The following is a 26,560-nucleotide window of genomic DNA, read 5'->3' as shown; positions in this document are numbered from 1 at the left end:
GTTGCACCGAGCCGCAACAAGTACTCTATGCCAGCTATTTGTTGCAAGGCACCGCTTCTAATTGGTGGGATACCAAGAGGGTGATGCTGGAATCAGAATTGGGATCTTTCGCCGCTGTGACCTGGCAGCGCTTCAAGAAAGAGTTTAATGATCGCTTCTTTCCCACTTCTGTAAGGAAGCAAAAGGCAAGAGAGTTCTCAAATTTGGTCCAAGGGAGCACGACAGTGGAACAGTACGCCCGAAGATTTTTAGAACTTGGGCGATTTGCTCCCCACCTCATCGCCACATAAGAGATGCGAGCTGAGTGTTTCTAGGAGGGACTACGCCCTGATATACGCTGTATGGTGGTCAGTCACCGGATATCCACTTTTCAGGACTTAGTGGATGTGGCCACTCTTGTGGAGCGAGAGAATAATCTGAGTATGGGCTCCCCTCCGGGTCATAAGAGGCGGAGTTTTTCTGGTGAAGGAAGCAGCTCGGGTTCGCCTCAGAAATTTATTCAGCGGACCGGAACTCGACCTCAAGCGTCCTCAGGTGTTCTTATGGGAGGACGGGTGCCAATTTGTGGAGCATGTAATAGAGCTCATGAGGGCGAGTGTCGGCTGAGTGGTGGACCCCAGTGTTACCGATGCGGCCAAGTGGGACATGTTGCTCGTGAGTGTCCCATACCAGTTCAAGGAAGCCGTGGAGGTAGATGCAGTGGAAGAACAAATCCAAGACAAGCAGTGCAAGCCCGGGTTTATGCTGTCACACCTGGAGATGTGAATGATGAGGCGCTAGCGACCCATGATGCTGGAGTAATTACAAGTATGGATGTAATTTAATTTTATGTTGGATTTGAATTTTGTCGTGCTTTGATTTCTTTGTGTATTTGGATTTCATGGGTTATGTGTTTGGCTCAGGGAGAGTCCGTTTATATGAGTTTTATGCTTGCACTTTGTTTGATTCGGGTGCTTCACAATCATTTGTATCTTCCACGTTTGCTCGGATGTGTAATTTGATCACGGAACCTTTGCCGAAGTCATTAGTAGTGGCTCTACCCAATGGTGAAATGGTGTGGTGTTCCAAGGTTGCTTTGGGATGCCCATTAAATTTTGATGGAAGGTTATTGGATGCTAATTTGGTGGTGTTCAAGCTGTTGGGTTTTGATATCATCCTCGGGATGGATTGGCTATACCGATATTCTGCGAGTATTAATTGCAGAAGTTGGGTATTTAGCTTTCAACTTCCAGATGGTGATTGTCTGGAATTTGCGGGGAGTAAGTTACAAAAAGCCGGTAATTATATCGGCAATTCAAGCAAGAAGAGAGATTGCATGGGGAGCGGATGCTTTCTTAGTCCTGATGGTGTCTATGCCATCTGAGAAGAAGTCTTTGGTAGACATTCCAGTTGTGGAAGAATTCCCCGATGTGTTTGTGGAAGATTTGCCGAGGCTATCCCCTATTCGGGAAATGGAGTTTGTTATAGATTTGGAACCTGGAGCGGCTCCTGTACATAAAGCTCCTTACCGCATGGCACCGACTGAATTAAAAGAGTTGAAGACTTAGTTGCAATAGCTGGTAGATAAGGGGTTCATTCAACCAAGTACTTCGCCGTGGGGTGCGCCAGTGCTGTTCGTTAAAAAGAAAGATGGAACCCTCCGTATGTGCATCGATTATCGGGAATTAAATAAGGTGACCATCAAGAATAAATATCCTCTCCCGCGGATAGATGATTTATTTGATCAGCTTCAAGGAGCAGCTGTGTTCTCGAAGATTGATTTGAGGTCGGGATACTACCAGCTGAGGATCAGAGACAAGGATGTGCCTAAAACTGCTTTCAGGTCGAGGTATGGGCATTATGAATTTAAGGTGAGGCCGTTTGGGTTAGCTAATGCCCCTGCTGCTTTCATGGATTTAATGAATCGAGTATTTCGACCTTATCTGGATTCCTTTGTGGTAGTATTCATTGATGATATTTTGATTTATTCTCGAGATGTTGAAGAGCATGTGTATCATCTTCGTCTAGTACTTGGAAATTGAGAGAACATCAGTTGTATGCCAAGCTCAGCAAGTGTGAATTCTGGTTGGAGGAAATTAGATTTCTTGGGCATGTGATTTCCCGAGACGGAGTGGCTGTTGATCCTAGTAAGGTGGAAGCCATTTTGTCATGGCAGCGCCCGACTACAGTGCGCGAGATCCGGAGTTTCTTGGGACTTGCCAGATATTACCGAAGATTTGTGGAAGGATTTGCTCGCCTATTCGGACCTCTCACCGCTTTGATGCGGAAGAATGCAGAATTTGTTGGGTCAGATAAGTGTGAGAGAAGCTTCCAAGAATTGAAGAACAGGTTGACGACGGCACCAGTGTTAGCGCTTCTAGAACCGCGTAAGCCATTCGTAGTCTTCAGCGATGCGTCTAAATTCGGTTTGGGTTGTGTCCTTATGCAAGAAGGATGGGTTGTTGCTTATACATCTCGTCAGCTAAAGGACCATGAGAAGAATTATCCGACGCACGATTTAGAATTGGCTGCGATTGTTTTTGCTCTCAAGATCTGGCGGCACTTCTTGTATGGGGAAGCTTGCGAGGTATATATTGATCACAAGAACTTGAAGCATTTGTTTTCCCAGAAAAATCTGAACATGAGGCAGAAGCGATGGCTAGAGCTAATCAGTGACTATCAGTGTGAGATCAAGTACCATCCGGGGAAGGCTAATATAGTTGCTGATGCTTTGAGCCGAAAATCGCACTTGGAAGATGAAGCCGAGCCTTCGGAATTGGATTCTTTGCTTTGTGGGATGAGGAGGCTCCTTATTGAGAGTTCGCAGCAAGAAGAGATTTTATCTTCAGTTCTTGATATTCGGGTAACTGATTTTGAGGAATTGAAGACTCTTCAAAGGAAAGATCCGGAGCTGTTAAATATCAGAAAAAGAGTCAGAAAATCTCGAGGGCCGTTGCATTATAGCATGGATAAAGATGGAATATTTCGGTTCCGAGGTCGCAGAGTAGTCCCCAAAGATTCAGAATTCAAGGAGCGGATCATGGCAGAAGCTCATGCGGCCCCTTATTCAGTTCATCCCGGCAGTACGAAGATGTACCGGGACTTGAAGAAAAATTATTGGTGGGATGGAATGAAGAGGGATATTGCCTTGTATGTTGAGAAATGCCACACATGCCGTCAAGTAAAGGCCGAGTATCAAAGACCCGCAGGTATGCTCCAACCCCTCCTTATTCCTGAGTGGAAATGGGATGACATCACGATGGACTTTGTAGTGGGCTTGCTGAGGACGCCTAGTGGGAAAAATTCTGTTTGGGTGATTGTTGACCGGTTAATGAAGAATGCTCATTTCTTGCCTCTTAATAACACTGATTCCTTGGGTAAGTTGACACGCTTGTATGTGAAAGAAATAGTGCGGCTGCACGGCATACCAAAGAGTATAGTGTCTGATCGAGACCCAAGGTTCACGTCGCAGTTCTGGAAGAGTTTGCAGGCAGCTTTGGGTACTAAGTTGAAGTTCAGTACTGCATATCACCTGCAGACAGACGGCCAATCAGAGCGCACCATTCAGACCCTTGAAGACATGTTGCGAGCATGTGTCATGGAATTTCAAGGGAGTTGGGAAAACCATTTGCCGCTCATAGAGTTTGCATATAATAATAGCTTCCACGCGACCATTCAGATGGCTCCCTATGAAGCTCTTTACGGGAGGAAGTGCAGATCGCCCTTGTGTTGGGATGAGGTCGGGGAGAGTAAGATTATTGGACCCGAAATAATTCAAGAGATGCAAAGCCAAGTTCGGATCATTAGGGATAAAATGGCGGCAGCTCAGAGTCGCCAGAAAAGCTACGCTGATACCAGGAGGAGAGAGTTATATTTTGAAGAAGGTGACTGGGTTTATCTCAAAGTATCTCCCATGAGAGGAGTTAAGCGTTTTGGTAAGAAGAGGAAACTGGATCCGAGGTATGTCGGCCCTTTTCAGATTCTGGAGAAGGTAGGGTCTGTCGCCTATAGAGTTGCTTTGCCAGAATATTTTGGGGATTTTCATGATGTCTTCCACGTATCATCCCTGAAGAAGAGCTTTGGACAACAAGAGCCACGCTTTATCGACCCAGAGAGTATTCAGTTGCAACCGGACCTTACTTATGAGGTTGTTCCGTCGTAGATCATGGATTGGAAGGAACAACAGTTGAGGTCCAAGACGATACCTTTGGTTAAGGTGGCATGGGGAGATCCGTTAGCTCAAGACTTCTCTTGGGAGCGAGTAGCGGACATGAGGGAGCAGTACCCATACTTGTTTGAGTAATGAAGATACTTATCTTAATCTTGGTCACAGGTGGTTTATGTGATATTATGTGGCTTGTTTTAAGTTGGTGTTTGATCTTGCAAATTTCGAGGACGAAATTTGTTTTTAAGGGAGGGAGGATGTGAGACCCACTTTTACGTGTATTTTCACTGAAGGGTTGTTTTTAATTTAATTAATATATTGGTTTATTTATTTTAAATTATTGCGTTTTAATTGGTTTTTAATTTATTTGATGTTGTGTTTTATTTATTTAGTCGTTTTACGGTTTTTAATTTCGTTTTCGGCGGATTAGTTTTGGTTTCCGGAGTGAGGACTAGACCTCATTTCTTCCCTCCATCTTTTCTTTTCTCTTTTTCCTTTTTCTCTTTTTCTCTTTTCTTTCATTTTTCTTCTTCTTTTTCTTTCTTTTTCCCATCTTTTCCCGTGCGTCGACCCCGTGCGTCTTCTCTCTCTCTCTCTCTCTCTCTCTCTCTCTCTCTCTCTCTCTCTCTCTCTCTCTCTCTCTCTCTCTCTCTCTCTCCTCTCATTCACGCCGAACACACTAGCTGCCCAGACCTACCGCCGCCGGCCACCGTGCGGCACACCACCACCACCAAAATCTTCCCCTCCCTCCGGTGAACCACCCCACAAAATTCCACCACTAACGGAGCCGCCGTTTAGCCAAAAAAGGCCCATCAAGCCACACGGTTTTTGCTCAAATCTGCCGCCGTCGCTCCACCTCCGGCCACCACCTCTTCACCACTTCATCACCGACTCCTTGCCATCCTAACCCACCCATTTCCGGCCTCTAATAGTCACCGGAACAGCCCCCACGAGCTAGTTTTCGTTTTGGGTAATCCGGCCTTGAACCGCCGTTTTCGCCGCCACCCACGGCCAAACTTCACTTCGCTTAGCTTCATAAACATCCTTAGACCTTTCCCTAACAATCCCGAGCTTTGGTTTGTCCCCGTTCAAAAGTGGGTATTTTACAACCCACGGCCACAGTGAAATTTCACTATTACGTTGCGTTTCTTCCGCCGTTTGCAATGCCGCGAGCTTTCTAAAAATACCGTATAGCGCTGTAAGTATTTTCCAAACCCTACTTTCAGATTTAAATATATTTTGCTCATTCAATAACTTTTTTCTCTTGGTTGGCTGATTCCGGACTGAGTCCGAGGAGTTCAGGGGTCGGATGGATTGAGGACGGAGTTGCTTGATTTGTTGATTTATGGTTGGTTGATTGTTTTGTGCATTGAGATTGCATTTACATGGTGCATGCACGTGCGTTTTATTTTATTTGAGAAAATCCTATTTTATTGGCGTAAATGGATTTTCGAGTGCTTGTGTCTCACGAGCCCTAGCCGAGATGGGTTATTATCTCGGTGGAGCTCCTCTGGTCACTCGGGAGCGTAATATACTGAGTGACGTCCCCTGAGTTGTCGCTGGGCGACGACGGGAGCGGGACTAGGGGATGCTTGGCTACGAACACGCCGGGCGCGGAACTGGGCATCGCTCTACTCACCGACTCCGTGGCCCTTCGCTGGCGAGGGCTAGAGGATACTTGGCTACGAACGCGCGGGGCACGGAACTGGGCATCGCTCGTTTAGGTGTCACATGCATAGTCGTTACCTGTAGTGTGACACTGGAGCCAGGGTGTGCGGATGACCCCTAGGGGAGGTCATGGTGCATACGGTTTAATTGGTTTGATTCAGAGGCACGGGTAGGGATGGTGGTAAGCAAGGATGGTGGTAAAGTCCCGCCTGTGATTCCCGCCTACGGTGCACGCAGCGTAGGGATGGTGGTAAGCAGGGATGGTGGTAGAGTCCCACCTGCGATTCCCGCCTACGGTGCACGCGGCGTAGGGATGGTGGTATAGTCCTGCCTGTGATTCCCGCCTAATGTGCACGCGTAGGGATGGTGGTAGAGTCCCGCCTGCGATTCCCGCCTATAGTGCTCTGATGGTTTGGTTAATGGTTTGAGTTGGATATGGACCAAATGGTTTCTTTTGGCATGATATTTGGAAAGGTTATGTTTTTGGGCCAAATGGGTTTTTTGGCGTGCGTGAAAAATTATGGTTTTATGGGACATGTGCATTGCGTTCTTTCATGCATGTTGTGTGAGTTTTATATGTTTTTATCTGGTGGTGTTTGGATTTTACTTACCTGCTGCACCATTTTTAGTACCGTAGACTTTGGTGTAGGGTTTGAGGAGGAGGAGGAGGATGAGCCCGAGGATGCGGCTCCACCGGAGTTCTGAGTTGGAGTTATGCTTTATAGTTGGCTTTGAAACTATGTTTGTATCTTCTAATATTTTTTTATGTATGTTTTGAACAGCTTTGTAATATATTAAGAAAAAATTATGGTACTTAGTTATATGAGTTTCGTTATCCGCTGCGTTTTCTTTTGCACATTTGTTGCTTTTACACACTTAGCACTCGTCGATAGGGTGGTGACCCGGATTGTCATCATCCTGATGTCTCGATTTCGCCATGTCCGGGCGTGGGGATTTGTGGGAGTCACAGACTCCTCCTCACGCCGGCGAAAACTCCCCTCCAATCCCAACCCCTGCCTTGCTGCCACTTTCCCCCACTCCCACCTAAAAGTTGCGGCCCCGATTTACCCCAGCTTCGCCATCCGTAATTTTCAGGCCACCACTCCATTGTCAATCACCTCCTCCCTCACTAGCGACTTCCCCCTAGCCTCCCCATGTCACTCCGAAGCCCCTAGCCGCTACACTTTCCCTTAACCCACCATTGAGCTCCACAAACCCCCCCACAACTTCTCCCTTCTCCACGACAGCTCCTTTCCCTCTCCATGACACACAACCCGAAATGAGATTTTCTCCTCACATAGCCTTTGCGCTGTTGTGAGCTAGTTACTGCCACCTTTGACCACCCACAACCCCTCTAGCTCCTTAATGCCCAGCCATGACCTCCCTGTAGCTCCCCTTGATATTCCATGTTTTGGACCCATGACTAGCCCTTAAAACAGCGGATCTGCCGTTTCTCTACCACTTTTGGCATGAGCTTCGATCTTCCAGAATTCATTTCATCACTGTAAGTAACTTTTCAAATAAATTTTTGAGATTTAAATATATTTTTGCGGTAACTCATATTTATTTTGATTTGGTTGGTTGTGTCGAACTGAGTCCAAGGAGTTTGGGGCTCGATTGGATTGGAGGATGAAGTTATTTGTGTGATTGGATTATGCTAAGATTTGGTGGTTGTTGAATCTTTGTGTCGTGTCATATACATTGCATAATTGCACGTATGTTCATGTTTGTAAATGAAAACTAGGTTTTTGCATAATTGCATGCATGTTCATGTGTATATTTGAAAACTGAGTTTTCATGTGAGAAATTATTTTTGGGTGCGTGTGTATCACGACTCCAAGTCGAGATGAGGTATTATCTCGATAGAGCTCCTCTGTATAGTCGAGAGCGTAATATACTGAGTGGCGTCCCCTGGGTTGTTGCTGGGCAACAATGAGATCGGACGAGATGGTAACACTCTCGTGCCGACTCCATGTCCCCTTTACTAGTGGCGGCTAGAGAATGCTTGACCACAAACGCAGTAGGCGTGGAATTGGGCATCACTCATTATGAAGTTACACACACGGTCGTTATCTATGGTGTGGCGAATAGAGCCAGGGTGTGTAGATGGTCCCTAGGGGAGATCATGGTGCATACGGTAAAAATGGATAGTGGGCAATTTTCTGGAAAAATGACAGTTTCAATAAATGGACATATGTGGATCATTTTATGGAAAAATGGTGGATTTTATACTAAGAGAAAATGGAAAATGGCGGAGGTTATTTTAAGGGACTTGATTTTTGGGCCAAAGGGGATTTTGGCGTGTTGAAAAATAATCACTTTCGGGAAAAATGATGTTTTGGGTATCATGAATATTTCATCATATACACGCATATTTGTTGGTTGCATTAATGCATTTTTATCTTTTGGATTGTTTGGATTGTTACTTACTGAGATTCACAATCTGACCGTATTCCACACCCTGCGGTACCGTTTTACGGTATTGTAAATTTTGATGCAAATGATGAAGTAGAGCCTGAGGCTGCAGCTCTGCCGAATGAGTGATCTGGGGTCATTTTCTCGAGTGTTGGGATTTATTTCCTACTTTTGGTTATTGTATTTTGGTTTATTATGTTTTTCATCGAATAACTGTATTACTCTTTTTAAACCCTTTTATTTAAGTAAATCTATATTTAACAATTCTGGTATTTAGTTGTTTGACTATAACTCATCCGCTATGTTTTTGTCCACACACTTAGCACTTATCTTTGGGGTGTGTGACTCATGTTGTCACCATCTCGATGCCTCAATTTCTGCGTGTCCGTACGTGGGAGTTGGTGGCGTCATAGAAGAGAGAAAGAAACCGAGCATGAGCTCACAGCTAGGACCAATAATGGAGTAAACAGAGGAAAATAAAAATGCACAGAGAGAAAGAAAATACATGGGTTCAGCAGCGAGAGAAAAGAAGATCAAAGAGAGGAAGAGGAAAGGAACAAAACCAGACAAAAAGAAGAAGAAGCAAGGGGGCTACACAGCAACCTGATTTGCAAAAGAAGAAGAAGAAGACAGAAATGAAGAGGAAGAAGAAGGGGACGACGCACAAGAAAAGAAGAAGAAAGGAAATGAAGAAAGCCCTAAGGCTGGCCAAAACGGCGCTGTTTGAGGGAAGAGAGAGGTTGGACTACTAGCCCATGGGCTGGGCCTAAAAATTGGAAGGGCTTGGCCTAAAAATCAAAGAACAATCCACTAAAACAAGTCTACCTAAAAATAAAGGTCCAACAATGGAAAAAAGGCACAATAAAAATAAATTAAAGACAAATAGAAATACTACAACTACATATTAATAAAATAAAATAATCAAACCCAACAATAAAATAATTTAAAGTAACGAGCTATTTAAATATGAAGCAATAATTAATATCAAGAGAGGACATCAAAATAAATTTCACAACTTAGAAATCACAAAATAATACAACGAGAATCACGTTAAATTTAAAACAAAAGAACCACTAATAATAATAATTTAAATAATTTATTTAATTAAAACACACAAAAATACAGGATATCACATCTTCCCCTCTTAAAAGAAAATTTCATCCTCAAAATTGGCAAGGTCAAATATTAACGCTAAAGCAAGTTATAAGATTCGATTAAGAGCAGGCTTAGGAAACATACCATTATTGTCACCCAAACATATATGGGTACTGATCTCTCATGTCCGTCTCTCTCTCCTAAGAGAAATCTTGAGCCAATGGATCTCCTCGTGACACTTTCACCAAAGATATTGACTTGGATCTCAGCTTTTGCTCTATCCAATTCAAAATCTGCATCGGGGCAATTCATAAGTAAAGTTCGGCTATAACTGGATGCGCTCTGGGTCGACATAGTGCGGCTCTTGCTGTCAAAAGCTCTTCTTCAGCGATGACACATGGAAGACATCATGAAATTCCTGAAAATAATCCGGCAATACAACTCTATAAGCAATAAGCCCGACCTTCTCCAAAATTTGAAAAGGGCCAACATACCTTGGACTAAGTTTTCCTTTCTTACCAAAATGCTTAACGCTTTTCATGGGAGAGACTTTGAGATACACCCAATCACCTTTCTCAAAAGATAGGTCTCTTCTCCTAGCATTCGCATAACTTTTCTGACGACTTTGCGCTATTGCCATTTTATCCCTTATAACCCAAACATGATCTTTCATTTCTTGGATTATTTTCGGCCATTTTAATTTACTCTCATTGACTTCTTCCCAATACAATGGCGATTTGCACTTCCTTCCATAAAGAGCTTCATATGGGGCCATCTAAATGGATGCATGAAAGCTGTTGTTGTAAGCAAATTCTATAAGTGGCAGATGATTCTCCCAACTTCCCTGGAATTCCGTGACATAAGCCCGTAACATATCCTCGAGCATATGATTAGTGCATTATGATTGACTGTCAGTTTGAGGGTGAATACGCAGTACTAAACTTCAATTTAGTCCCTAAATCTGCCAGTAAACTCTTCCATAAATGGGACGTGAACTGCGGGTCCCGATCTGACACAATACTCTTGGGTATTCCGTGCAAACGTACTATCTCTTTAACATACAACCGAGTCAACTTTCTCAAAGAGTTAGTATTAGAGATAGGTAAGAAATGGGCACTCTTAGTTAACTGATCAATAATCACCCAAATTGAGTTCTTTCCACTAGGTGTCCTCAGCAAACCCACTACAAAATCCATAGTAATGTCGTCCCACCTCCATTCAAGAATAGGGAGAGGTTGAAGTTTACCAACAGGTCTTTGATGCTTAGCTTTAACTTGATGTCACGTGTCACATCTCTCAATAAACATGGCGATGTCCTTTTTCATCCCTTCTTGCCAGAAGGGATGAAAAAGTGTATATGCGTGGCAACCCGATTTGCAGAAGAAGAAGAAGACGGAAATGAAGAGGAAGAAGAAGGGGACGGCGTGCAGGAGAAGAAGAAGAAAGGAAATGAAGAAAGCCCTAAGGCTGGCTAAAATGGCACCATTTGAGGGAAGAGAGAGGGCTGGGCCTAAAAACTGGAAGGGTTTGGCCCAAAAATCAAAGAAGAACCCACTAAAACAAGTCCACCTGAAAATAAAGGTCCAACAAAGGAAAAAGGTACAATAAAAATAAACTAAAGCCAAATAAAAACACTAAAACTACATATTGATAAAATAAAATAATTAAACCCAACAATAAAATAATTTAAAGTAACGAGCTATTTAAATACTAAGCAATAATTAATATCAAGAAAGCACATCAAAATAAATTTCACAACTTAGAAATCACAAAATAATACAATGAGAATCACGTTAAATTTAAAACAAAAGAACCACTAATAAGAATTTAAATAATTTATTTAATTAAAACACACGAAAATACAGGGTCTCACAAGTGTGGCACCCTCGACCCCCACGTGTGATTTGGTGGAAGTCGTGACACCGGGTTGATGACCACAAGGATCACACACCCCAATGCCATGTGCTAGTGTGTGCAAGCATGTAATATGTGTGCAATTTAAATTATCGTAGCAGAAAATAAAAGATAGTCAAAGCTAAGTACTAAAAAATTTTTAAACCTTACAACCCAAAATAAAAACCACCAACAAATACGAGTAGAGTCCCAAGCCTTCACTCCTCAGGTGGGGCCAATCCCTCTGCTAATCCCCATTCTCTACATCAAAGCCTACGGTTCGAGAACCATAGGTAGGAATACCATAGTGAGATTTTGCAATCTCAACAAGTAATCAACACGCAACAGCCAAGAGTTTAAAACGTGCACTTATACAACCAACAAAGTAAGATAGTCATACATGCAAAAGACCACAATGAAATATGGCTCATACATGGATTCAGCCTTCCTCGGAGCTTTTCAAGAGGAACTTGATCAACTGTGGCACTTACGATAAAATCAAATAGTATCATAGTCTATCTTAATCAAAAGTGTGGGACTTAAGTTGTGCCACCTATCATAGAATGATTTTCAGAGTATGAGTGTAAGTGGTATATGGAATCTCACATTACTCTTTATAATGACCCTAATAGGGTTCAATTATACCATCTCTTGGAGTAGGGTCCAGATGTAGGTTGGACCTCTCTTGTGGCATTACAAATGCTAAGGCCAAAAATTAGAACAAATAGTTAGTGAACCCAAACCATCTTTTGTATGTGCATTCCTTTTATCTCATGTCAAATCGATATACAAGGAAATTGGATAGGAATTTTTCAAAGCCCCCAATTGGCAACCAAGATTAATTGTAGGAGAAATGCAGTACTAAAAGTGATTTGATACTCAATTCTCAAGCAAAGAGATTTACAGCTTTGCTATATACCAATATTCTCTTCTTCTTCTTCTTCTTTTTCTTTTAAAAAAAGTTAAAAAAGGAAACATTCGATTATTTTGTAGCAAATTGGTGCTTAGAGTGTCTACAAAGTCAGCATCCAAGTCCTATATATAGCTTTGCATAAATTAGGTCTTTCAAGCTTTTGATCTAGTTGTTGTCTCAGGTATCTATCAAGCATCCATTGAACCGTAGCTTACAACAACTTTCACGTGGTGATCATGATCAGTCAAGAAAATAACAAGGAGATAGGACTCATAGTAAATAGGCATACAACTATGTAAAAAAAATATAAATTTATATTAAATTTTATTTACAACTATAATCTATCCTTTTTCGCATCTATTTTACTGCTTTCCTTTTTGGTTTCCTTATTATTAATTAAAATAAAAAAAGAGTTCGTCTCTTAGACTTTTGTCTATAGAGGTTGAGTCAACTCATTCTATGAAGAGTGAGGTTGATTCTCTGTTTAGGCAGAGAGTATTGTCTTTTAGACGTTTGTATGTAGAGAGTATCGATAGTAATGAAAACTAGACCAGTTGTAAAAGAAAATAATATACTAGTGGAGTTCCAAATGTATTCTTTTGGTTTATAATGTCATGTTTGGAGAGGGAGAAGAATAAAGGCATAAACCAAGGAGGCGGAGAGGTGCTCAACACTTACGCCACTCGTATGGAGGATGGCAATAGCTGCATGGAGCGTAGCAATGGAAATGGTTTGTTCATAGCAGTAGGATGGTGACTACAATTGTCTAAGTCTAGACAGCAGCTTGGTGTTGGGCTTGGGCATCGACTGTGAAATAAACAGGGAGATAAGAAAGAGAGAATGAGAGAGACATGTACACACACACACACAGAGAAAGAGTTTGTTTGGTGGAGAAGAAACAATGAGGTGCTTAAGGCTTACAGAACGCACTGTTTTGGTGCTATTTTGTTTCTTGGTCCTGAAAGGTTGGGTTTGGCTTTTTGGGCCTTGGGTCTGGGCTGGGTCATGACATGACAGATGCTCATACATTTATTACTTCAAAATTATTATAAATCCGTTACTAAATATTCACGACAATTCCGAGTTTTGTTTAAGAGAAATTCTATTATTAAGTTGGTCTGTAGATCATATTTAGTAAAATGCTAATATAAGATAATTTAATTTGGAAAATAAATTTTGAATTTTAAATTTTACAAATCAAATCTTATTATTTAAATTATGTGGATAGTGTGCTTATCACGCCGGCTTTATAATAGAATAAGGGGATGCTTGGTGAATGAGATGTAATAAGAATTTTGTGAATAATAATAAGATAGTTTGTGACTAGTAGTGAGATGGTTTGAGTTAAATGTATTTTGGATTTTAGAAAATGAGAGAGAGAAACGTTGAATAAAAAATATTATGAAGTTAAAATATTGTCAGAATATAATTTTTTAATATTATTTTTATTTTAGAATTTGAAAAAGTTGAATTATTTTTTGTTTGGAAGTTGAAAAAATTGGATTAGTTTGATAGTATTTGTGTTTGAATGATATTTGGAAAAGAAATGAGATAAGATGAGGTGAAATGATTTGAGATGGGATGAGAATTGTTTCCAAACATTCCCTAATTAATTCTCTGTTTTATTGTAAATTAGATGTATTAGAAAAAGTACCTAATCTATTCCAGCCTAATAAAATTGATAAAAATTGATTCGCATCTTTCTTAGTTCTTGTTGGTTTGTAAATTCCGGCCTAATAAAATATTTGTTTTTATCTTACATTGTTTTTAAAGCTTATTATTTTGTGGAGGTGTCATTCCTGGAGACGCATGATTCTTGTTTGAGAGTTGGCATTAGGCAATTTAGAGTTGGTGTATGGAGAGTTGGCACGGGTTGAAGTTTAGATGGGTTGGCGATTTCAAGTTGAACACAAATATGAGAATGGCTTTTAGATAATGGGAAATGGGTTCTTTTGGACAATGGTTAATTTTAAGTTTCTCATATTTAAGTTTTTTAATTTAAATTTATTTTATGTCTTGGATTTTACTTAGTAACTTAGTGCTATAGACTATATATAGTTCTTTATTTGTTTGTATTTCATTTTATCATAATTGTAGCATTGCTTTTTTTTTTTTTAGTGTTTGTATCTCTTTTTATCGTAGATGTTTTGTAGTCACCATGGGTAATTAGGTATATAATGTTCAAATTCTTTCCATTAGTTTGAATCATTAACATTAATGTGCAACAAACCAAGTTTTTTTTTTTAAATTAAAAAAGAAAAAGAAAAAAAAGGTGTTGAATTGCGCTTGAAAAGCCTTAAAATTGGAAACATGGGGCTTAAAAAGCACAAAACTATATATGTTGTCCACTCCAAGAGTGCAAGGACTAGAAGGTGGTGCCTAGATTGTCTACAAATTAAGCATCGATCCACATTCTTTTAAAAAAGTGCAAGAGAGGTATCAGATCTCATATTATTTGCAAGGAAGAATTTATTGATCTTTATAATAATTTAGACATTTAATTATAAAATTGATTAGCTCTTTTGAAGTATGGCTCGTATATAGATTCGGCCTCCATCGGAGCTTTTCAAGAGAAACTTGAACTGTATCACCTACCATAGAATAATTTTTAGAGTATGAGTGTAGGTTGTATATGGAATCTCATATTACTCTTTTTAATGGGCCTAACACGGTTCAAGTGCACTATCTCTTGGAATAGGGCCCAGATGTAGGTTCTCTCTTGAGAATGCTAAGGCCAAAAGTTAGAGCAAGTAGTTAGTGAACCCGAACCATCTTTTGTATGTGCAACCAATAGGCAACCAAGATTAATTGTAGGAGAAATTCAGTACTAAAAACGATCTGATACTCAATTCTCAAGCAAAGAGATTTATAGCTTTCCAATATACCAATATTCTCTTCTTCTTCTTCTTTTTTCTTTTAATAAAGGAAAGATTCGATTATTTTGTAGTAGATTGGTGCTTAGAGTGTCTACAAAGTCAGCATCCAAGTGCTATATATAGCTTTGCATAAATTAAGGTCTTTCAAGCTGCTTCTGGTTTTGCTGTCTCGGGAATCTATCAAGCATCCATTGAACCGCAAGTTACAGCAACTTTCACGTGGTGATATAATGACCAGTCAAGAAAATAACAAGGAGATAGCACTCATAGTAAACAGGCATACAACTACGTAATAAAAATGTAAATTTACATTAATTTTTTTAATTCAATAGTTTTGAATTTAAGAAATAATAATAATAATAATTTTAATAGATATATAGTTGATAAAAAGTTCATGTAGAGTAGTTGTGATCTATTTAATTATCACCTCTCTTTAAATGAAAAATGATATCTTTAATCTTATAATGTTTTTTTCAATCATCCTCAAACAAAATAATTAGACATATAAAATCATTTAAAATATGTCATATGGTAAGTGTGAATAAAAATATCAAAATTTCAAATGATAGAATTAATTTTAAATGTTAGGATAGCTAGCTATATATGTCTAATATTAACAAAAATAGAACACATTTTTATCATGTGGATCGTGGCTCTTAAAGCTAGCTGAAGTGACTAATTTCTTTTTATTATCGATACAGTACTGTAACCCTAGCCTTTAATCTGTTTTGCTTTAAATTTAAAGTTGTCACAGTGGCATATATTGTAATTTTTGTAATTCTTCAACATTTTTGTATTGTCCAAGTTTCCCAATCTCAGCTCAACGTCGACTACAAATAGGTACTCATCCCAGCTTCCTTCCCTGCATCTCTCATTCTGATCTCAGTGTTTAGTCCTTCACTCCGTGAACGTGGCGTATGCATACGGTATCTAGCTAGCTAGCAGTGATCGGATTTAGATCGACAACCAAAGTAAGTTTTCTAATTTTCTATTATTTTAGCTCAGTGTTTATATTTATAATTAAGCACACTCGCATTTGAGCTAAGTCAATGTGATTGTGTCTATTATACGTTTCTTAACTTTCATTTTGCTGAGATACAATGTTGTAGATCTATGTGTCATTTGTTGCCTTTTATAGATGAGTTGTTCTATTTGCGAGCTGGTATACTGTAGAACACAATCAAGTACAAATCAAATCTTGCATGCAATAGTCATATTAGTTTTTTTACTGTTAAGTGACTAATTGATAGGAAAAAGAGAAGAAAGAAAAAAGAAGGCTATGTTATAAAACTAAAGAGAAGTAGCAAATGATTGAAAGATTGCAAAAGAGAAATAGGAAGATTGATAGATTGCATTATAATTTACTCTTCAAGAGTTCAATATCATTAACTTCTATTTTTTTTCTTGTGTATTCTAAATGATCCTCAAGATATCCTTTTATAAACTCCATAGTGGTTTGTTGTACCAACCAAGTCATGTGTACAACAAACTATCACATGCACTACAACCAAGTCACATACATAACAAACTATCACATGCACAATAACCAAGTCACATGTACAAAAAATACAATAAAATGTAATATTCTATATGGTCATCTATCAAATGTATATATTTACAACAAGCTAGCTGTTGAAAGACCTGTTAGATACTCCTACACAGTCACTAGGAATAATTAGAAAATATAGAGAGATATCTCTCACTCGCGACTCACGCATGCACGACAATAGCTAGGGATGATATTCACCCGGCCATAGTAGTGCAACCATGCACGCGGAACCTTCATTATGGATTGAGAGAATCATGACTTCCTCAATCTTCTTATTGAATATTCCTAGTTAAAGGAAGTGATAACATAGAGATCAGAATTTAGCAAGCTAGCAATGAATGGTCTGATTTGCCGGCATTTGTAACCATGCATGCATATTGAGGGGGAACGGTTTCAGTGCAATGACATGTGAATCAGTACACTCACATGCAAGTAATTACGCCATAGCTATGAAGAAGGCCGGAGATCATTGAGCCTTTCCTAAGCTTGGAAATAAAAACAAAAAGAAACCTAGGAAAAACATATAAAAATGGTTGTCAACTTTGCTAATTATATTGATTCTGTATTTATTTACTTTTTTCAATGTGGTTGCACGGTATTTATACACTCATGATTGCAACTATAATTTTTCAATTAAAAAATTGATTTTTTTTGAAAATTTAAAAAAGTTGTAATAATTAGATAATGATTAGATGAAAAAATTTAAAATTTAAAATTGAAAAATAGTTTCTAATAATATTTAGATGTTGAGATGAGATGAGATAAGATAGAGACCACCTACCTCGAATTTGGTATCCGAGTATAGATAGGCGGGGTGGATGAGATGTCCACCCCCTACACCGAGGCACAGGGCCCACCCCCACATATGCATATATCACCCCTAAGATGAGATGATCCAAATGGGGCCTAAATTAATAATTTTACATTAAGTTGTGGAAACAAATAAATATTTAAACAGCCCAAACAACATCATCATCCCACGAATGGACCAAAGTGACAATGGTTGAGAGAGCCTCGGTTCATCTGAAGGCTCTATAATATTATATGGAATTAGGGATTAAACTTTATATATTTTTCTAATTAATTTCCCTTGGTTGGTAATTAAACAGGTTATCTCGGCCATCGATTGAGTAGAATGATCCACCAGATTAGACTATTTAATTTTTTTCAATGTCATAAGTACTAGGAGTGTGGGCCGGACAAGTAATCATTATTTTTATTTTTTAAATATAATATCATGTACTTAGCCCACTTTCTTTAATTTTTAATTTTTTTTTTCTTTGAGTGATGCATTCAAAATTATCTCAACCAAACTTACAAAATATTATTATTTATAGATTATCTAATATCACCTCAACTTCCCGTATACAACTTAAAGAAGCTTAATTTAAAAGAAAACAAATTGATATGTTAGCGTATAAAATTAGTTTTATAAAATTTTTAGGTAGACGAACTAAAGTATCTAAAAAATTCTATTATATAAATTGCTTTGAATTTTAGATTTAATTGTTTAATTTGACCACATCATCGTTTATTATTTTTGGGTTAATATATATATATATATATATATATTAAGATGATAAAATATTGTGCTAATGAAATCATAAATGCCGATGTAATAAAATTCCAACTGTTTGCAGCCAAAATTTTCAAAACTTGGACTTTTCTATTGATTTGTTACCTGAAATAAAAATATAAAAATAAAGAAATAAAAGAAGAGTAATCTTATTTTTTTATCATTTTCAGTGAAAAAAATTCATGTGAAATATTTGAAATAAATTTATATACTAATTATCAAAGTTGAATTTCACTAAAAACAATCCAAGTGAAAATTTGTTTTTCCTAGGTTTCTTTTTGTTTTTCTAAGTTGAATTTATAACTCGTATGTTTATTTCTGTTTCAATTCTCCATTGTTTTCAATTTGACTAAATCTGATATCCCAGTGTAAAAAATTATGTTTCTCACTAGCTGCCAACTATAATTTCCTTTTAAGGACGTTGTCTCGAAGAAAGTTGTCTAGTAGAAAGAATCGCAGCACGACCTTTCATTCGTTTGGTTCATTTTTCGAACCAAAAGTTTGTAGAGGGAAAAGTAACGAAAAGGAGATATGGTCGAGGTCATTCCGAACAGGCTTCAGAAGACATGGGAGATATGGAATGTCAGGGGAGTCATTCTCTTCAGCCTTTCACTACAAATCGTACTGTTTTTGGGTGCTCCCATGAGAAAGCGCACAGGAAATAAGCTCTTCATCCTGGTCATCTGGGGATCATACTTTCTAGCCGATTGGGCAGCTAGCTTCACTATCGGGCTCATCACCAGCAGCAGGAACTCATCTAAGATTATTCAAAAAAGTGACCTTCTTGCATTTTGGGCTCCGTTCTTGCTATTACATCTTGGTGGGCCGGACACCATAACTGCTTTTGCCCTGGAGGATAATGAGCTCTGGCTTAGGCACTTTCTCACCCTAATATTCCAGGTTTTCGCCTCGCTTTATGTCTTCCTGGAAACACTACCAAACAACAAGCTATGGCTCCCGACTTCCCTCATTTTCCTCGCAGGAGTCATCAAATATAGTGAACGGACGAGTTCTTTATATCGTGCAAGCTGGGGTACATTCCGAGAAACCATGCTTACGGAAGCAGATCCTGGACCAGAGTACGCGAAGCTCATGGAGGCATTCTCTTCAAAGAAACTAGCCAGACTTCCTACAACAATGTCACAAACAGTAGATGCTAAAATTAAAGAATCGAAGTCCGCCTTCTCTTCTTCTCCACCGAAAGAGAACGAGCTATTAGATGACTTTGAGGTGGTGAAATATGGTTTCCGCTTCTTCAAAATCTTCAAGGGGCTCATTGTTGATCTCATTAGCCACAATGATCGAAATGAGAGCAATACCTTTTTTCTTGGGAGAAAGCCTGAAGATGCACTTAAAGTGTTGGAGGTTGAACTCAACTTCATCTACGAAGTTCTCTATACCAAGTTCTTTGTGATACATAATCTCTTAGGATACCTTTTGCGCTCTGCAAGCTCGCTTTCGGTTCTGGCGTCCCTTGGGATCTTCTTTTTTTTAGACTGTAAGCAAGGTTTAGATAAGTTTGATATTCGAGTTACATACACCCTGCTGCTCGATGCCTTGGGCTTGGAGGCAATAGCACTCTTCAACCTCATTTTCTCGGATTGGACAACAGCATCTCTCGACAAGAAGCCAAAAACAAATTCAAGTGAATCAAGTCTATTCTGGACCAAGAGGGAGGTGTATTTCGGTGCAGCTTGATCAAGAGCTCTCTTGGTCCACATTTGCTGCAGAATTACGGTGCCTAATAGAACAAAGAAAGAAATGGTGCACATGTGCAGCCCTTCATACTTGGGTGGATTCAACAATCACCCCCTGCACCCAAGTGTGCTATACCAGGCTGCTTGCAAACTGATTTATTTTTCAAATGAATACACCTCTTTCTTTGATATGAGAGATTTCTGCTATCGAATACGCTCCAATGCATCTGCAGGTACGTCTTCAAATGGATGTCCAAATGCTTCTCCAAATGCATCTTCAAATGCATTAGCATCGTCTACATCCACGGAGCTTGCAAGGGATTTTCTTCAGAGGAGATTTACCAGTGCTCAATTGCACAATCTCAACTCTCTAGGATTCTTCTTTTGCTCGAGTCCATGAGTTCGCACTCATGTACACCTTGAGCAAACTGAGCTTCGCTCTAGGCTCATCCGAGCGAACAATCTGCTTCGCTCTAGCCACATCCGAGCGAACAATCTGCTTGGTGCCTTTACAGCTTTCAAACCAGGCTCCATAATCCTACAATCACACCAATCTCCAACTTGGAGACTGGTTCTCAACATGCCGAGCTCTATCTCCAGCATGATCCCTTATACAATTTTACAGCTCATGTCTTCAACTTAGAAGACTAACTAAAGTGATGCATAACTTTAGTTCATCACGTACAATGCCCTTAATCAACACATCTACATAGGGCAACACATCTCCCACTGCACTGGGAATCAATGGTCTCGCACAGACCTTGACACATATCAGAGAACCTGTTGCTGAGGTCTCATCTCTGATCTGGGTGACTGACCCTTCATCCTGCTGCTATCTTCAGTCACATGTGTCCATCTTGTGTGCAGTCTCCGACTTGCATAATCTCCCTTCTTGCAAGATTTTTCTTCATACCGTAGTTCACTACCTTCATTCAGCAGGATACATTTTAAGGTAGTAACCACCATGGAGGTCTGATCGTCTTGGCAGTTCTTTAGGTGTAGATATCCCTGGAACATCTGACGTTTTGTTCCCATCTCTCACACCTGTACTTCATGTCGTGGTCTAGGGAGATTTCTTTAGAAAAGTAAAACTGGGTCATTTTTACTTTCTCATCTAATTCACACGACAATTATCACGAGCCAAGACCAACGAATCATTCGTGACCTTCAACGCCCTTTTGAGAAAATACTACTGAATGACTGCTGTCTTCAAGCTGTCTTTAACAGCATTGTGCACTGCAAGAAATGCAACGCCATGTATTTCTTCAGTCACCATATTCACAGCATCATTCTCAGTTTTCTCCTGATTTTAGCAGTCTCTTGTGGCCTGTCTTGCCACAATTTCTAGCGAGTCATCTGTTGTCCAGATCTTGACTTGCCTCTGTCCTTACAATCAACATTCAGGACCAACAACTCGAGATCTTGCCAGAATCTCTTCTGCACACCTCCTCATCTAGGATAAGATCTCTTACATTAAGAAACTTCAACTTCGACTTCTTTGCAGAATTACTCATAGCCATTCCCATGACCTCCCAACCTTTTGACCACAACGCCAAATGCTATTGGGCAACAATAGTACCTTCTGCCTTTTCTGAAATTGAACTGTTTCTTCATGACATTGCTTTAATGAATTTACCATAGAAATGAATAGTACCTCACTAAGTCAGTTCCCAGGAAAGATTGGAGGGTCACAATGGACACACTTAAAATTTCCAATCTCCTAGACAGAACCTTCTTAGACTGTACGTATCCATACTACCATACCAAAGCTTCATCTGCATTTTGTTATTTGCAACTGGCTTTTCAAATAAAGCCACAATGAGATTCGATGCGGTTCTCCTCTTAATAACAATATGCTCCATGAGTTGTATGACTGCCAAAACCTGCTGATATAACAAGTTAATCAGCATCGTCCAATGATCTAAAATTTGCTCCATCAAATTTCACGATCCCAACTGGCTTAAATTAAGCCCAAAACCAATGAGTCCATCATGACTCCAACTGGCTACGATCAAGCTCACAACTGATCTGCAACACGTGGACGGTTCAGATCAAATGTACCGATGGCGAATCTCAACATTCCCACCGTACCGATGAGTCCAGAATGATCCAAATAGTTTGCCACCACTATTTGATCATCGTGATGGAACTCCAACTGGCTACGATCAAGCCCAAAATGATCTGCAACACCTCGACAGTTCAGATCGACTGTACCGATGGTGAATTTCAACATTCCCACCGTACAGATGAGTCCGGAATGATCCAAATAGTTTGCCACCACTATTTGATCATCGCGATGGAACTCCAACTGGCGTAGATCTAGCCCAAATTGATCTGCAACACATCGACATTTCAGATCGACAGTACTGATGGCGAATCTCGACATTCCCACCGTACGGATGAGTCCGGAATGATCCAAATAATTAGAAAGCACTATTTGATCATTGAAATCGGACTCCGGATGGCTTAGATCTAGCCCAACAAAGATCTGAAAATCAGACGGTCCAGATCTCTCTGGCGCGTGTATCACACGCGCCGCAGTAGGGCGTCTGAGGCGCGTCTGGCGCGTGTCCCACACGCGCCAGAATACTCCGAGTGCGCGTGGGGGCGCGTGAGCGCGTGTCTTGCACGCGCTTTCAACCCCCAGCCGCGCGTGAGGGCGCGTGGACGCGTGTCCCTCACGCGTCTTCCTCCTCCAGCCGCGAGTGGGGCGCGTGGGCGCGTGTTTCCCACTCGTCTTCTTCCTCTGGTGCGACTGAGGCGCGTTCTATGCACTCTCCAACTTCCAGGGGCGCGTACGGGCTCCTCCGACATCCGTTTTCGACGCCGTTTGCGGCTACGGATCGTCTTGATGAGAGGAACATTGTGGTGTGATCAAAAATTGATTTTGAGCAACTTAAATTTTTGGACAGCTCGAACCAGAGCTCTGATACCAATTGTTGTGCCACTGGCCTGTCCGAAAAACACACAAAACAATTTTAAAGTGGTTCAGCAAATTGCTTACGTCCACTGGAGCCTCTTTTATAGAATTTGTACAAGATTTTCAGAAAATCTACAAAATTCTATCTCTCTCTCTCACGTCCCTCTTCCTTTCCTCACTCCACTGCCCTTGATCTCTCACCGTAGTGAGGATGATTTTTCTCTTCACAATTCATCTCCTTTTATAGGAGAAATTATGGGGAACAAAGCTCCCACGTTTCTTGACCAAGAGGGAGGTGTATTTCGGTGCAGCTTGATCAAGAGCTCTCTTGGTCCACATTTGCTGCAGAATTACGGTGCCTAATAGAACAAAGAAAGAAACGGTGCACATGTGCAGCCCTTCATACTTGGGTGGATTCAACAAACCATTGGGTGCTCAGGATTTTCTAGATGAGTTGAAATATGCGCCCAAAAAACCCTTAAGAAAAGATCTATGGGAATTTATCTTTGAAGAACTGCGGCGGAAATCTAAAGAAACAGATCAACCAGAAAATATCAAGAAAATAAGTTCAGCTAGAGGTGCTTACGTTCTCGAAGAATATTGCAAAAAACAGCTCGAAGGGGAAGTAGTACTTCTTGAAACGTTAAAAACAGAATATATTGAAAATGTTACCTTCGACGAGAGTCTTCTGCTTTGGCACATTGCTACTGAACTCTGCTATCAACGTGAAGTCGATCAGGATAAAAAAGCTCAACCTGATGGACAAGAACGCAGCTATCATGGAAGTGAAGTCGTTCAGGATAATAAAGCTCAACCTGATGGACAAGAACGCAGCTATCATGGAAGTGAAGTCGATCAGGATAATAAAGCTCAACCTGATGGACAAGAACGCAGCTATCATGGAAGTGAAGTCGATCAAGATAAAAAAGCTCAACCTGATGGACAAGAACGTAGCTATCATGGAAGTGAAGTCGATCAGGATAAAAAAGCTCAACCTGATGGACAAGAACGCAGCTATCATGGAAGTGAAGTCGATCAGGATAATAAAGCTCAACCTGATGAACAAGAACTCAGCAATCATGGAAGTGAAGTCGATCAGGATAAAAAAGCTCAACCTGATGAACAAGAACACAGCAATCATGGAAGCGAAGTCGACCATAAATTCATCAGTAATCTTGTTTCAGATTACACGCTATATCTTTTAGTGATGAAACCTACTATGATGTCTGCTGTGGCAGGTATTGGGCAAATTAGATATAGAGATACATGTGCTGAGGCTAAAAGATTCTTTCACAATAAGGGACTAGGACCAAACGATAAGGAAACGGATGCTTGTGAAAAGCTCCTTGATGTGAATACAGATCTTAAACCTGCTCATGTGAAGGGAGATAAAAGCAAATCTATATTGTTTGATGCATGCATGCTAGCCAAAGAGTTGCAAAAATTGAAGGAGAAGAAATGGGAGGTAATCAGCCAAGTGTGGGTGGAGATGTTGTCATACGCGTCAAATCACTGTCGACCAGATGCTCATGCTCAGCAAGTAAGTAGAGGTGGACAACTTATCAATCTTGTTTGGTTGCTGATGGCTCATTTTGGCCTGGTTGAGCAGTTCGTATTCACTGCCGGTTTTGGCCCTGCAAAATTGATTGTGGAAAAGTAGGAACTTTTTCATTATTCAAGCTATATGTTTATGGTTGGAATTTGATGTACTTTTTTCTTTTTCTTTTTTTTAATATCACTAATCTCCTTCGCTTGTATGTTGAAAATAATCAATTGAATTGGGATATGATCACCAATATGTATTAATATGTGATTTGTTATTTTTTATTTAAACAAACACATATTAATGTGTAAATATGTGTGTTTAAATAACAGAATACAAATGATTAATCACATGTTGAAATACTGTGGGGATGATAAGTAACATGTCTCGTATATCTATTCTCCATCTGCTAGGCAAATTCAGCTTTACTCATTGACCTTTTTCATACAAAGGAAATGAAGTAATTAAAGGTATATCAAGAAAGAAAAACGATAAAGACGTAAAAGTTTCAAAAGCTTTAAGCAAAGAAGTACCACGCTTGTATTTTTTTTCTTAATTACGAAGAGCAAATGGTTACAAACTTACATCAGGTATGAGATTCTCAAACACTATATGAAGAAATCTAATACGGTTAATTAATTCAAAGCCCCCAATTTGCAACAAGATTTGTATGAAAAAGTCACTAAAATAGCTACCAAACCCAATTCTCAAGAAAACAAACATATATTATGATTTTTTCTTTTAAAGGAAAGATTCAAAGTAAATGCTTGGAGTGTCAACAGAGTTAATTAGCAGCCAGGTCTTCTATTAAATTGAAAGATGATTTCACATCATTTCATCTTATCTCAACATCTAAATACTACAAATACAAATATTTTTTAATTTTTAATTTTTAACGTTTTCATCTAATCATTAAAACTTTTCTAAATTCTCAAACAAATTATAAAAAAAAAAATAATTCAACATTTTCAAATCTCAAAGTATTATAAAATTTAAATATTATTAGAATATAATAACTTTTTAATATAATTTTTGTTTTTAAATTTTAAAAAAAAATTGACTTTTTTATTATATTTATATTATAGTTTGAAAAAATTATAATTATTAGATATGATTCTCAGCTACCAAACATCCAAAGACTACGTGTTAAATAATCCCTTAAACCGGAAGTACGGACATATATCATAATGAGGTGATCAGTTAAATTATGCCTACACATGCCACTTAAAAGAGGAATGCTTGGGATCCCAATAATAGATACGGAGCTATGCGATATTAATTACTAGTTTTCTAAACATTCACTTCTATATATGTTGCTGAATATCACGATGCTATGCGATATTAATGCATATCTTATTCAAATTAGTTTATTTTCTTCATTTTTTTTTTAATTGCATATGTTTGCTTTTTATGTCTTGAGTTTTTTTTTTCGATACCATGGACAGCTATTTAGGTTGCATGAAGATCGTAGTGATTAATCCTTTGTGCCATTTTTTGCCTTTTTGGAACTGAACTATATTTCATCGATCGTTCTCTTAGGTTTTTTGAATTAGGTGGAAAAATTCTTGACCTTAACAGAATACATAGAATAAGTCCAAATAATTCACCATGAAAACAAGTTACATCATGATTTCCAAACATATAATGCTAAAGCTTACAGCCTTACACGCTAATTATCAATATTGTAATTGCAGCACAACTTTATAAAGAAATCGATGAATTTAATCAGGCTAGTGTGCCTGAAAAAGTTCGAAACCGCATTAATTAGAGACTGATCTCATGCTTTTTCGTTTAGAATAATTAGACTGTACTCCAATTTTAAAGACTTGGATTTAAAAATATGAAATATTAATGACGAAAAAAGGGAATACCTACACAATCCATAGAGAAAAGACTAATCATATGCTTACTTCCAAGTAGAAAGACATTTCTATGAGCTGCACTACCATGTTTATGACTTCAATATCTCTGTAAACTATAAAACGGTTCAATCTACCTGAATGCTTTATAAGCAATTTAAGAACTTTCTATATTACAACAAGAAGGGGTAGATCTTTAGTTGCCTAGTGCAACCATGTATGCACGTAGTTTCATGATGGAGTGGCTGATCGATGCAGACGGCCAGATACATCCATCTGTAACTATTCCAAGGTACCTTTAATCCCATTGATAACGAGCGAGTAGGACCAAATAATTCTTTATCCATAGAAGACTTGCGGTAACAAGGCGGCAAGTGAATCTCACCCATGGTTTAGAAGGAGCAAAAAAAAT

The 26,560-nt window shown here is 39.2% G+C and overlaps 1 protein-coding gene across 1 annotated transcript; it reads left to right on the top strand.

Moving 5' to 3' along the window:
• The first annotated feature begins 15,859 nt into the window (after positions 1-15,859).
• LOC122297255 lies at positions 15,860-19,999 on the top strand. Its single transcript, XM_043107260.1, has 2 exons — positions 15,860-15,975; positions 18,547-19,999. The coding sequence occupies exon 2, from the start codon at positions 18,661-18,663 to the stop codon at positions 19,825-19,827; it is 1,167 nt and encodes a 388-aa protein (XP_042963194.1). The 5' UTR covers positions 15,860-15,975; positions 18,547-18,660; the 3' UTR covers positions 19,828-19,999.
• Positions 20,000-26,560: the final 6,561 nt, after the last annotated feature.

This window comes from Carya illinoinensis, chromosome 15 (assembly GCF_018687715.1).
Source record: "Carya illinoinensis cultivar Pawnee chromosome 15, C.illinoinensisPawnee_v1, whole genome shotgun sequence".
Taxonomy (NCBI): domain Eukaryota; kingdom Viridiplantae; phylum Streptophyta; class Magnoliopsida; order Fagales; family Juglandaceae; genus Carya; species Carya illinoinensis.
This window is presented reverse-complemented; position numbering and strand designations above follow the sequence as displayed.